The sequence below is a fragment of the Pteropus vampyrus genome, unplaced genomic scaffold (assembly GCF_000151845.1).
Source record: "Pteropus vampyrus isolate Shadow unplaced genomic scaffold, Pvam_2.0 Scaffold126, whole genome shotgun sequence".
In the NCBI taxonomy this organism is placed as follows: domain Eukaryota; kingdom Metazoa; phylum Chordata; class Mammalia; order Chiroptera; family Pteropodidae; genus Pteropus; species Pteropus vampyrus.
This window is the reverse complement of record NW_011888907.1, coordinates 3,761,822-3,772,678: the sequence shown is the minus strand read 5'-3', so window position 1 is coordinate 3,772,678 and position 10,857 is coordinate 3,761,822. Positions and strand designations below refer to the sequence as shown.

The 10,857-nt window shown below is 52.0% G+C and overlaps 1 protein-coding gene across 3 annotated transcripts in view; it reads right to left on the bottom strand.

Annotated features, from left to right (window-relative positions):
• Nucleotides 1-1,809: 1,809 nt before the first annotated feature.
• IL12RB1 (interleukin 12 receptor subunit beta 1) overlaps nt 1,810-10,857 on the bottom strand; it is a 17,963-nt gene continuing 8,915 nt past the window's right edge. Inside the window, exons 8-16 of one of the 3 annotated variants that reach the window (XM_011366913.2) lie at nt 9,723-9,805; nt 8,650-8,887; nt 6,666-6,833; nt 5,804-5,941; nt 5,315-5,470; nt 4,999-5,133; nt 4,034-4,139; nt 3,592-3,673; nt 1,810-2,878 (exon numbers count right to left, since the gene is read on the bottom strand). In XM_011366913.2, the coding sequence (XP_011365215.1) occupies nt 2,519-2,878; nt 3,592-3,673; nt 4,034-4,139; nt 4,999-5,133; nt 5,315-5,470; nt 5,804-5,941; nt 6,666-6,833; nt 8,650-8,887; nt 9,723-9,805 (1,466 nt within the window). In that variant the 3' untranslated portion in view covers nt 1,810-2,518. The remainder of the gene's footprint in view (nt 2,879-3,591; nt 3,674-4,033; nt 4,140-4,998; nt 5,134-5,314; nt 5,471-5,803; nt 5,942-6,665; nt 6,834-8,649; nt 8,888-9,722; nt 9,806-10,857) is intronic. The other 2 variants (XM_023534543.1, XM_023534544.1) reach the window with 2 other exon arrangements.

The window sequence follows — 10,857 nt, the reverse complement described above, 5'->3', positions numbered from 1 at the left end:
GTCATTCTCCTAAGGTTGATTATAACTCTGTATGATGATTAGATTAGCATCTCTTTTCTCTACCCAACCAGGAAGGCTTCATGATGCTACCTGTGCAGGACAGAGCTTGGTATACAGAAAGTGCTTAACACTGACTTCCCAAATCATTGAATGAATGAAACTGTGAAGTGAGGTCTACTACAGTCTTGACTCCTGTAGCCGCTGGGATGAGCTGAGGAATCAACACTCAGAGGAGCCCGGAGTAATGAGTACACAGCAAGTGCTCAATAAACACTAGACCAGGGCTCTCCTAAGCAGGGTTGCCCAATGCATTGAGGCAGGGACACCAATAAGTGCTTTGAACTTCTTCATATTATACGAGCAAACAGAGGCCCAAAGAGGAACCACCTATCAGTCATTTCCTAGCAGCAGAAACAAAACTAAAAGTGTCTCAACAAAAAGAGAACCTGATGGGAAAAAAATAAATAAAATAAAATTAAAAAAAAAAAAAATCCCAGGGTGGTGGACTTCAGGTACGGCTGGATCCAGGAACTAGGGATCCATCTCTGTACTGCTGTCCTCCTTGCATTCTTTTCTCCAAGACAGGCTCAGCCTTCTCCCATGAAAGCAGGCTGTCTGTCCCTTTTCCCACTAGCTTCAGCAAGAGTTCCGGGCAGTGCTCAGTAAACATCTAACTCCTGCTCCTTGGATCCAGAAGACTTTGCTTGGGTGTAAGCTTCCAGCCAACTCCAAGGGCCACCAAACTGGGTCCTGTGCTACTAGGTGGGCCCAAGACTGGGACTGTTGGCATAGGAGCATTTAGCTCTCCGGAGGCTCCCTGTGGGGGGTGAGGATGGAGGGTTCTGGACTTGAGGGACGTCAGGTGACTCTGGTCTTTCTCATGAGTCTGCTCACCCAGCATCCTCTCCTGTCTGTCCACCTGCCCTGGCCACTCATTCTCAGGAATGAGGAGGGGGTACCTTCAGGGAGAGTGTGCCTGGTCGAGGGCACGGTTTGTGCAAAAGGTGGGACGAGGCAAATCCAAGAGAGGAACACTGAGCAGCCACGTGTAGCTGGAGACCCATGGCTAAGGCCTCGGTGTTTCCCATCTAACCGCATAAATGGGAAACTGCTTATTCCGCCCAACGGGTCAGGGCCACGACCACTCTCCTCCTGGCCCTTCCGGCTGCCTGATATCACTCACCCAGAGGCCTCACTCCTTTTGCCATAAAATTCTGTGGTTCTGAGTTGCAACCTCTGGCCCCCTCACCCCGTTTTTAAACCGGAAAAATCTGTTTCGCAAACTCGGTGGCAGGTGGGAGGTGGGAGGGGGCGGAAAGGTCTGGGCCGGGAAGACACGCGCCGCTGCTGCCACCTGGTGGCAACAGAGGGAATCGCGGCAACTCATTTAAGAATGAGGGGGCGGTCAGGCGGGGAAGGGGCAGGAAGCAGTGGATTCAGGGTGTGTATGAGAGTGAGAGGCACGGATCCTGCTTGCTGAACTATGGGTGTGAAAAGGAGGGAGGACTGAGCCGCGGTTGGAGGGCTACCGACTCCTTGGAGGGGCGGGGCTGGGGGGCCAACCAAGGCTCCTGTTATGGGAGGAAGACCCAACCTCACTCCCCCTGGGGCTGTCCCTCTCCCTGCCCAGTTCTGACTTGGCAGAGTGATCATCCAGCTGTGTCTCGCCCAGACTGGGTGCTCTTGGGGGAACCAAAAAGGGGAGATTTAAAAATGCATGTGGAATGAATGAACGAATGAATTCTCGGTTCCTATTTGGGGATTTTGAGCAGGAAATCAGGCTTCAGCCAGGGGAAAGATACCCAAGAGAAGGCTCATTTATTAAGGCTTAGACCCCCTAACAGCTCAGCAAGGGGTCAACATTATCAACACCCCCATATTACAGGAGAAGAGACAGGCCAGGGAAGGGGCCATCATCTCCCACAGAATGTTAGAGACTCCCTTCTTTTCTCCCCACCCAGATCCTTTAAGCCTGGAGCCCCTGTAGTGTGGTGGGGAGCCGAACACACAGACTCCGCATCCAGTGCTGCGGGATCAGACACCCAGCCCAGGGCCCTGGGATCAATGTTGCCTCCTTTGGGCCACCCTCTAGTTTATTCCACCCCAACAGGCAATGACAGTGCCTGTCCCTGCCCCATGGATATCAGGCCCAGCCTTGTGTAGCAGCTTCTGTTTCATGGTGATTTTTAGGGTTCCCCTCACAGGACATGTCGCAACAGGTGCTGGACAGAGTAGGGAGGCGGGGCAATGGTGGCAGAGTCTGGGATGTGGGAATGGGGTCTGGGTCACTTGGCTGGAGTTTGACTCCCGCCTGGTGCTATGTGGCTTCACGTCAGCCACTTGCCCTCTCTGCACCTCAGTAGTCACATCTGTAAAACAGGACAGCCATGTACCGCAGACATCATGCGAGTGTCTGGACAGGACAGTCTGACTATGCAATAAGCATTTAGTAATCAGCCGCTGTGACTGCGATCGTCAGTCTTCCTGTCCATATGAGGTAGACGTTCCCTTTTCTCCTTCAGGCCTCCAGGCTCACATGCTGAGGGTCACCGGACCTGGGGCTCTGCATTACGTCTCCCAGGAGTAGGGGCAGTGCAGCCACCTGGGCAGGGCTGCCCTCCAGACTGTCCTGCCCACTGAGTCCCAGACTTCCAGCCTTGGGGTATCCTTGCACCCGTCTCCTGTCCTCCAAGGGCAGCTCTGTATCTAGGGCTGGCTCAGGGGCACTCTGAGGTAGCTCCGTCTTGTCCTTGAAAGGCCCAGGCATGTCCAGGTCAGCCCCGTCACCTTTGTCCCAGGACATGGTCACCACCAGAGCTTGTTTCGGGGACTCCTCCTCCTCCTCCAGGAAGTCTGCTGGGCTGGGCCACTGCCAAGCCTGTAGAGGGAGAGTGGGGCCGAAGCTGTAGGTGGGGTGCTATTTCCCATCCACACAAGGATGGGGAGGACCAGGTCCCTGCTGCCTAACTTCTCTAAAATCTTGAGACCAATTTGGGGATCCATTGGAAGGACTCCGCGCCTCCGCAATTTCTTTTTGGAAAATTGCCCCTGCTTTTCTCTTAGTTGATGTGATCGGCCATGTGATCCTGACCCATCTAATTAGAGCACTCCAGCCCCCTGGTTCCTGTCTTAAGCATGGGGATGGGCATGTGACCCATGCTGGGCCAATCAGTGATAGCCCTGTAGTTTTCCTCCAGTTAATGGGGAAGATAGATTTTCTCTTCTGTGAGGGAAGGCTGAGCCTGCCTGGGAGAGAAGCCTGCAGGGAGAATGGCAGCGTGGAGAGATGGATCCCTGGTTCCTGCATCCAGCTATGCAGGAAGCCCACCGCCCTGGCATTTTTTTCCATCAGGTTCCCTTTGAGTTGAAGCCACTCTGAGTTCTGTTTCCGCTGCTAGGAAATGGCCCACAGGAGCTTTCCCTTTGGGCCTCTGCTTGCCCATCTATAAAATAGGACATATTTTTGGAGTCCCTGCCTCAGTGGGTTGGGGTAGAATAAAATAAGTTAATACATGGCCATTACTCAGCAGAGTCCTGGCCCAGAGTACAGACCCAATAAACAGGACCTAGAACTAGAAAAGGAACCCTTACCTGCTTCCACTGGCTGCTGGGGAACTCGACAGCAGTGCTGGCACAGGGTGTGGGCAGGGGTGGGCACAGATGCCGCAAGACTCTGGGGAGAGAAGAGAGCCAGTCAGCGGAGCAGTGCTTCTGCCTGTTCTTATTGTTTCATTGTTCTGACTTATTTTTTCACCTTCATTAGGTTACAAAGGGAGTGAGGATTTGGATTGGCGGAGGGGAGTATAGGAGTCCAACAGACCCAGGGTCACATCCCAGCTCTGCCCTCACTGCTGGCTGCACTGACCATCTGGGCCTCAGTTTCCTCATGTGTAAAGTGGGCACAAATCCCTATTTGGTGTGAGCAGTTATTATTATTACTATTACTATTACTATTACTATTACTATTACTATTATTATTACTATTACTATCGCTATTGTCAGGGTGTCAGGTCGGGGATAGGGTGCAAGTTACCTGTTCAGGCTGAGGTATAGAAGGACGCCCAGGAGGAGGATGCTCAGGAAGCTCCCCAGAGATATGAGGACAATGGACAAATCGAACAACTTGGAAACCTGGACTTCTTGGGGGTGGGAGAGCTTGGGTTAGGGGAGGGATCCCTCCTGCCTCCAGCTGGAGAAGGAGCTGGGTGCGCCAGGCCCTCCATAAATTTGCTTTTGATCCTGACACACCATGGGCCCCGCAGTGCCTTGATTTCCTCATCTGTGAAGTGGGAGACCAGGAGACCCACCTGCCTGTGACTGTGGGATAAAGGCCTGGCACCCAGGCAATGCTGGATCCAGAGCTGCCCACCCCACACCAAGCCTGACTCATTGGTACACTATTTTGGGACCAGATTTCACTGCAAGGACAACAGGCAGAAGCAATGGCAGGAACCGAGATCATTTAGTCTCCAAATCTCTCAAAGCCACACACCCCAAGATAATGGAGCCCACCTCCTGATCTTTGTGATGAGAAAGACACTCATTCATTCATATACATTCATTCATTTACTCGATAAATAGTCCCCCTGCTCCTTCCTCTTCTCAGGAGCCCCCAGCAGAGGGAGGAGGCAGAGCCAGACATAGACACCCCCACTCACCCTCAAGGTGTCCAGTATGGAGGAGGGGCAGTCACAGCTGGGGGACACCCAAAGGGAGCTTTTGTGCTGAGTTTTAAAGTATGAATACGAGTTTGACGACAGGAAGAGCAAACATTCCAGGCAGAGGAGCCCTCACGAGCAAGGCCACAGGAGTGTGAGAGAAAGTTCAAGAGGGGAAGTTGTAGGGCATGAGGCTGGTGGAGGTAGTGGGAGCAGGTTAGGCTGGGACTGTCTCTTGAGGACGATGCATGGAGGGCAGGACTGCTTACAGATGCAGGTGGGATAGGGCAGTGCATGCTGGGTAAATACTTGAATCCTATCCCTGGTCCCCCCCACTCACCTATGTAGAAGCGCTGGGGCTGACTCCAGGCGCCCCTCAGTGTCGCTGTGTCTGCTCGCACCTGCACACTGTAGGTTGAGCCAGCCCGCAGACCACCAAGGGTGACCTGGGTCTCTGTGGGCTTCACAGGCAGCTCTGCAGGAGGGAAGCAGCCATGGTTCCCTGGATCCCCTATACTCCTAGGAGGCTGGGCTCAGGTGGTAGAAACCAGACCCAGAGAAGGCCATTGAGGTTCCCAGGGTCACACAGCAAGGTGGAACTCAAGCCCAGATCCCTTCCCTTCCTCCCCATGCCAGGCCTGTCCTGCCCCACATACCAGACACCTGGTTGCTGTCCTCATCTTGGCAGCGTATGACATACTTCTTCAGTACACCGGGGCAGGTGCTCAGCAGGGACGGCGTCCAGTCCACAGACACAGAGTCTGGGCCAAGCGTTTTCACTGATATGTGCTGTGGGCTCCCCACCACCGAGGCTGCAACCAGCGCCATTGTCACGGTCAACTCCGAGTTCTGGCTGAGCACTCGTACCTCAGCACTGTCCACGTAACGTTGGCCACAGAATCCTAGCTCCACTCCTCAGGTGCTGTCACTCCCCCTTTCCGAGCCTTAGTTTTCTTATCTATAATGGGCGACGCCTCTCAGGGTGTCTTAGGAGTTGATTGAGCTGACTCTACTTGTCCAGCTTCTGGCCAGGGCTTGACATGCACTAGGTGCCTCTAAATGCTTATTCCCTCCTCCTGACCCTCACTGCTGAGGCCACTGCTGAGTCCTCCAGGGAGACCACCCTGAAGGTTTGAGCCACTCACCATTGCCCCCAAAGTGATAGGTAGACAGGACGCTAGACCATGAGCTGGGCTTCTCCGGGCGTGCAGTGGCAAAAATGTTGATAAGGTAACAGGCCTTCTGCCCCATTGCCCCAGACGCTGAGCTCCAGTGGTGGGTTGCTGGGAGGATTAGCAATGGTCAGGCCAGTAAATAGTTTGTGTTCCCACCTCCATACCTTTGCTCTGTCTGTGCCATCTGCCAGGAGCTCCTAGGGTACTCCTACCTGTGCCTCAAAGCCTCTGCACCAAAGTCCCCTCCTCCAGGATCCCTTCTTTATTCCCCCCAACCTGCCTCTCCCCTCTCCAACACAGTCCTACTCCATGAGACAAGAGTATCTGTATCTATGGGACTCCACTGGACAAGAGTATCTGAATCCAGCTCTGTCTCCCTGGGCTGGGAGCATTTTGAGGGACAGGTTGAGGCTGAGGCTTCCTGGGGTCATGGCAAGAAGTGGGATAGTGAGAGGCTGCCTGGGCCATATGGCACCTCCCCTTTCCCTCCAGAGGCTTCATTAATTTGCCACCAGTATCTTGCTAGCTACCACCTTTCCTGAAGAGAGTAAATGTTTGGGAAACACCCTGGAATGTGAGACTCATTACCCGCCTGGGCGCTACCTGCCAGGGGTGAGCTCTGACACCCCAGATTCCCAGCAGGAGGCTCTAGCCTGCATGGCGGGGGAGGGTCCGAGTCTCTACCTGTCCCCACCTCGGTGTGATTCAAGCAAGTGGCAAGACCTCTCTGGGTCTCTGATACTCTACAGGAACAGTCTCTATAGGTCTGAGCTGACCAGGAGCTCTAACGAAGGACACAGAGTCAGAAGGAGGGCAATCGCCATCATGATACCTGTTCCAGGATGGTCCCAGTCTTCAGGCACAGTCAGGGTACAGGTGGCAGGGCTTCCATCCTGGCCACGGAGCTGCCACTCGATGCAGTACGTCAGGCCCGGGGCCTGGGCTGGCCAATGCATAGTGGTCCCATTGGCCTCAGCACTGATATTCAGAGCTCCTGGTTCTGGAAGGCAACAGGGAGACACATCAGGACAACTGCCTCAGACCACCCCAACAAGGCGCCTGTAGCCCCTCCCTACCCTCTCACCCAGCTTTACCCCCCACAAGGCCTGGAGGGTCAGTATACTATCTCCCCACATTGGGGGCTGCCGCGGTGGGGCTGGGTACAGAGGAGACAGAGGGACTGTTTGAATGAGTTGAGTCCTCCCCGAGCCTGACCACAGCTTCTTTGCCAGGATGTTCCCATCAATGCTTCCTAGATTGACACACTTTCCACACGAGCCTCATGGGCGTCTCCTGCTTCAGCAGATGCCTGGCCACCCCAACCTGTCTCACCCATCAGTGGGTGGGGCCTGACTAGAACTCAGAGGCTAAGGACACACCCACTCAGTCTCCTGGGTGCATCTCTCCCACTCCCTAGAACAAGGGTGTCTGCAGCAACCTCAGAGAGGTGGGTGCTGCCTCCGGTTCTGGTGACATCTACCATTTATTGAGCACTGACTGTATGTACCAGGCCAGTGCCAAGCACTTTACAGGCACCATTTTGCTATGCATTGAGACCATGATCACCCCAATGATACAGAAACTGAGGCTCAGAAAGGGAGAAACACTGGTTCAAGGTCATACAGCAAGGCCATGGTCCAAACCAGACCAGAGCCTGGTGGACTCGCTACTGTGCCACCCTGGCAAGTGGCTTCACCTGTCTGAGCTTCAGCTGTCTCAGCTCTGAAATGAGCATCATCGTAGCAGCCCTGCCCTTACAGGATTGTTGGGTGCTCAGCAGGGCCAGGACCAGGTGAGATGACATTGGCGCTCATCTCAGGCACAAAATTTAAAGAGGCAGGGAGGAGGACTTGATCATCAGGATAAACACCGTCTTAATACAATCTTTTTAAAATATTAAAATGAATGCAAAAATATGTGACGAGTGCTATTCATAATCATTAAAAGGTAGCAACAGCCCAAATGTTGATCGGTAGGTAAACAGATAAACAAAATGTGGTTCATCCTCACAATGGAATGTTAGTCATAAAAAGGGCTGAGGCACTGACACACTACAACGTGGATGAACTTTGAAAACATGATGCTGAGTGAGAGAAGCCAGACACAAAGAGCCACATAGAAGCCAGACACAAAGAGCCACATTCTGCTTATGTGAAATGTCCAGAACAGGCAAAGCTATGGAAATAAAAAGTAGATTAGTGGTTGTCAGGGGCTGGGGGAGGAGAGGATGAGAGTGACTGCCAATGGGGATGGGGTTTCGCTTTGGGGTGATAGAAATGTTCTGGAATTAGAGGTTGTGGTTGCACAACATTGTGAACGCGCTAAATGCCACTGGATTGCGCAGGTTAAAATGGTTAATTTTGCTATGTGAATTTCACCTCGATAAAATATATACTTGTATATGCATACATATATACATAAATATAAATCTTGACTTTTCATTTAATATACAAATGTATGTATATACTAAATACATATGTTACATATATTATGCATATATATTGAATAAAATATCAAGATTTTAAATAAAAATAGAATCAACTCTGTACTTGCATGACCCTGAATCACTCTCCATACCTTTTTCCTGGCTCTTATCCTAATAAAACTTTATTTTCAAAACAGGCAATAGGCCCAGGCTGCAGTTTGCCAGTGAGAATTTTTTTAAAATACTGCTTTATAATATTATGTATCTTGACTACAGACTTTTGACACACCCCTAAATTAAACACCCGCCTCACTTTACTCTAGCTGAGGCTCAGAGTAGGTGCTCAGCTCTGAGGGGCCCTCCCATGGCCGTCCCCAACCGGAGGAGGCACCTGTGTGCACATGGGCAGGAATATGCCATGACTGGTTGGGGCCGGGGCCAAAGCGATTCCAGGAGATGACAGCCAGGTCATAGGCAGCGCCCGAGAGGATGAGCCTTGTCCTCAGACGCAGGGTCCTCGTGGCCTGGGCCTTACACGAGCAGGACAGCATGTGCAGGTGGAGGCGGTAGGTCACCTCTGCGCCAGACTTGGGCTCTTGGCAGCCTTCTGGAAGCTGGATCTGGGGCAGCTGTCATGAGAGGGAGAGATGACTTGTGGGGATCTAAACATGCTCATTGTCCCCGTGGGTAGACATCAGGGCACAGTCCACGAACACGGACTCATTCACAGACCACAGCCAACAACATGCACCAAAAATTTAAAAAATAATAAACCTAGACGCTGGCAAGGCTGCTGGGAAACTGGCATTCACATCCTGTGCACGTTGAGTTTTATTTGGGGGTGGTAATTTGGCAAAACCCCCTAGGAAAAAAGGAGTTTCCATCTTTGGACCCGCTGACCTCAAGCCTGGAAATTTTCCCCATGGAATTCAAATGAGAGAAAACCCCGAAAATAAAGGAACTTCCCTGTAGACTTATTATGATGGCCCCTTGGGGACCCGGCTGAGTCAGTTATGGTGAAGCCAGTGGGTAAAATATCATGGTTTTGTCCCTGGCTCTGGCAAGAAATTTTCCTTTTGTGCATCAGTTTCCTTCTCTGTAAAATGGGGTTAATTAGACTATACTAAATGGGCTATTTAGGGGACTTCAAAGAAATCATCTCGCATCCAGACCAACACAATTGACCCCTCCTGGCTTTCCAACATCTACCGGAGCCCCACAGTCTGTTTCCCTGAGGGTAGCCAGAGGGAGCCTGTGAATATCTGAGTCCAGCCATATCTCTCCTCTGTTCACATACCCTCCATGGCTCCCCATTCCCATTAGTTAAACACACAGTCCTTCTAGTGCTTGCCACCTCCACATCTTGTCTCTTTCTGTCTCCCACTTGCATACCACCCTCTCCAGCTTGTTGTCACCTCCTCCCCATTCCCAGGCCACCGCATAGCCCTGTGACAGCCCCATTACCTGCCCATGCAGATTCACTTGTCTCCTCCCATCTGGGCCAAGCGGCTCCACCAAGAACCTCACGTCGGGCGGTGGGGGGATTTCTGCCATGAGACAGCAAGATGGTGACGCTAGAGGGCGTGGGAGTGCCCCTCCTCACAACCTTCTGTGGACCTTGGATGGGGACCCAGGACCTTGACCTTCCCTCCCACGAAACACAAAATTTTAGGGGTTCTTAATACTTTTCCAAATCTGAAAACAGAGATATGTTTCACAATGTGAATATATTTCATGCGATGGAACTGGATACTTAAAAATGAGTAAAATGATGTAATTTTATGTTGGGTGCTTTTTACCACAATGGAAAGAAAAAATCTGAAAACAACTCTTAGAATTTTTTCCCAGCAGATATCCTTTTGGGCAGGAGGAGGCCCTAGCTGGCGGGGCTGGGGACAAATGCTGACAGTCACTCCATCCCTGCCCACCCCCACCCCTCCTCACACCCCACCCCCACCCCACCACATCTTCACTCCTGAGCTGTCCTGGCTCCAGCTTCCTATGTTATTTGGGAAAATATCTTCATGATACAGCCACTTTCACCCATCAACTCCTCATGCGGCTTTAAAAGAACAAAACCAACCAAACAAATTGGAAGGAGAGGAAGACTGATAAATGTGTTCTTTTTAGATCATGAATTCACCATGCTTTACAAAGCAAAGCTTGTTTATGGCCATCTGCCTTATTTTGAACACCTGTCACCTTGTTTCTAACACTTGCTGCCTTAGTTCTAATACCCGCTGTCATATTTCTAATGCCTGCCCCTGTTCCTACGGCTCTGGGTGCTCTCACCAGGAGGGACACACACGGGGCTGCTCCAGCTGCTCCAGGGACTTCCTGGGGCCCCTGGCCCAAGCCGCCTCCTCCGTAGCTGAAATTCCTGGGCTGCGTCTATCTCCAGGGGACAAAGGCATGACTCTGGGGAAAAACAGGTCAGACATGAGGCCAAGGGCCTGATGTCTCACACCCAGGGGTACATGGGGCATGGCACTGGTCACTTAGCTATAGTGCATTTACTGAGTGCCAACTGTATACATGAATTTACTAAGAGCTAACTGTGTGCCGGGCCCTGAGGACATGGCAGGAACAGGCCAAGACG